The following is a 2,317-nucleotide window of genomic DNA, read 5'->3' as shown; positions in this document are numbered from 1 at the left end:
TATAAATAATTACATATATTATATTTTTAAAACTTAATATGAAATATAAAAACTATAATTTGAGTTGGTATTTCAAATTGGGCTTTGTATTGTATTTTTCTTATATATATTGATAATATTTTTTATAATGGTTATTGAAAAATAGTTTAGTAAAAATCCATTTTTGAATATATGTATATTTTTGAATTAATTTTTGATATAAATCAACTTTGAATTATTATTTTGATTTGAAATATGTATATAAAGTTTAAATTTTGTTTATGGTTAGTTTAGAAAAAAAAATTTTAGGCAATTAGATTAACTCATTTTGGTATATTTTAAAACTGACCTAGATAGATAGTTTCTTATCAATTTTTTTTTAGAAACATAAGCCCATTACTTTTATTCTAAATATTACTATTTTTATTTTCAGATAAAATTTCTTTTTTTTTAAAAGACTACAATCCATGTTTCCAAACACACCAAATTTTTTAATAATCCTATTCAAGTCTCCAAACACTCCAACTTTGTACTTGAGTTTTAATAAGATAGATAAGGTATCCTTTTTCGTTAAAGAAAAGAATACTAACGTAGACTTTGTCCTAAATTTCACAACATAACTCCGTACCACCAAGTCAACAAAACCATGGTCCATTTATTTCTTCAACACGCTATTTTTCCTTTCTCAAAATTGACTTTAAACAATCTACCTACCTATACATAAAACCATTTCATGCTCCAAAACCCAAAACACAGAGAATATGAGAAAGAGAGGAGAAAACAAGAACAGATTCTTTAGAATCATCACCATGCCTCTAAAAGTTTTAGGCAAGGCTCGTGACCTCTACATGCGAAGCATCACAGGCTGCGCAGCTCGCACTCACTACTCCTCAGCTGGTGCCGTCTCCGTTCCCTTTCCGAGAAGCCGGAGCACCTCCTCAGCCTTCTCCTCCACCACCTCTTCGCGGAGGATGTCTTCCGATTTCACCTTCGACGATGACTACAGCGAGCTGGTCAGAGCTGCTTCCGTTAGGAGTTTAGGTCATAAGAACGAGATTGACATGATCAGACATCAGCAACTACAGCAGCGGCAAGAAAATCTCATGAAGAGATTCACGGTCTGCTAGCTGCTTACCCTTTACACAGAAAGGTTGAATCTTTGTGTATTTTCCTCAAGATTTTCACTTACCCATTTGATAACTTGATCTGGGTCTGATTCTGTTATGTTAGAAGCTAAGAAACAGTATGGAGAATTCAAGAAACAACAATGGAGAGGTTAGGGTTTCAATGGTTTGATTGTCTTTTCGATATGTTTCTTTCTTAATAGACAAGTCTTGTTCACTTCTTGATATCTAAGCTAAACGTTTGATTCGACCTTTCTCGGTTCTGATCGTACCAATGTTATTGTGAATCATGACTTCTCTTTGGGGATCATGGCATCCAAATTGGCTTGAGGCCTTTGTTGTCACTGCAGATTCTGGTATCTGTCAAAGTACGTAGTTGTCAAGAACAGGAAAGAAACTTGACAAGGTCTAGAGCACGACATAGCAAACAGAGTGAAACCTAGTTGCCTTTATAAAGTTTCTGAAACTGTTGCCGTCTCTGGTCCTGTAACTCCTGCTCAAGGTTTGGAAGAGGTTATGGGCACTCTGAAGGTCGAAAACCAACAATCGCCAACAAACTATCAGTTTCATCGCAAAGTAAATGACTTTTTTAGGATTAAAATTTTGTGTAATGTTCACAAAAGAACAACATTGTTTTATTTTTGAATATTAACTTGTGTCTTCAAGGAGAAGTGGGTGAGACTAGAAGGAATGTTCTCGTTACCAAGCTTACCGGAGAGAGTTGTTTTCTATGTGGAAGGTCCTTCACCAGGGATCAATCTCCTCATACAGTCTGTTACCATTCACCTTGAAAGCGAGCCTGAGGTATATAACTAATCATATCAATGATTATTTGTTTGCCTTAACTCTTACCTATTTGATTTTATTTGAAGCTGGTACGACGAGAGGGTGTTACAGTGGAAGATGAGTGATAGGATACAAGATGGAGGAGTACAAGTCGATGCTGAGGTGGCACCAAGAAGGACTTCAAGGCCACATAAGCTCAACCGAAAATATCTGCACAATTAGATTTTTTAGTAAGTATTTGAATTTCAATAAGAGAACAAGTCAAAGCACTATGTTCTCCACCTTTCCCATTTTCCTGCAATGTAGGAGTCAATGACTCCACTTTCCTTTCACGTTGTTTGCTTCTGTTATTTGCTTCTTGTAATCTCTATTTAAAGAAATGAAAAAGACAAAAAGAGGTAGACTTATCTACCCAAAACAACTTGTGT

The 2,317-nt window shown here is 35.1% G+C and overlaps 1 protein-coding gene across 1 annotated transcript; it reads left to right on the top strand.

Annotated features, from left to right (window-relative positions):
- Positions 1–740: 740 nt before the first annotated feature.
- Positions 741–1,355, top strand: LOC125577862. The gene has a single exon (XM_048739907.1). It carries the CDS (start codon positions 741–743, stop codon positions 1,104–1,106), a length of 366 nt encoding a protein of 121 aa, XP_048595864.1. The 3' UTR covers positions 1,107–1,355.
- Positions 1,356–2,317: the final 962 nt, after the last annotated feature.

The sequence above is a fragment of the Brassica napus genome, chromosome A9 (genome assembly GCF_020379485.1).
Source record: "Brassica napus cultivar Da-Ae chromosome A9, Da-Ae, whole genome shotgun sequence".
NCBI classification, from domain to species: Eukaryota; Viridiplantae; Streptophyta; class Magnoliopsida; order Brassicales; family Brassicaceae; genus Brassica; species Brassica napus.
This window is presented reverse-complemented; position numbering and strand designations above follow the sequence as displayed.

Bases quoted from the DNA above. Each gene is read 5' to 3' on its own strand.
- LOC125577862 (XM_048739907.1), top strand. From the start codon at position 741: ATGAGAAAGAGAGGAGAAAACAAGAACAGATTCTTTAGAATCATCACC.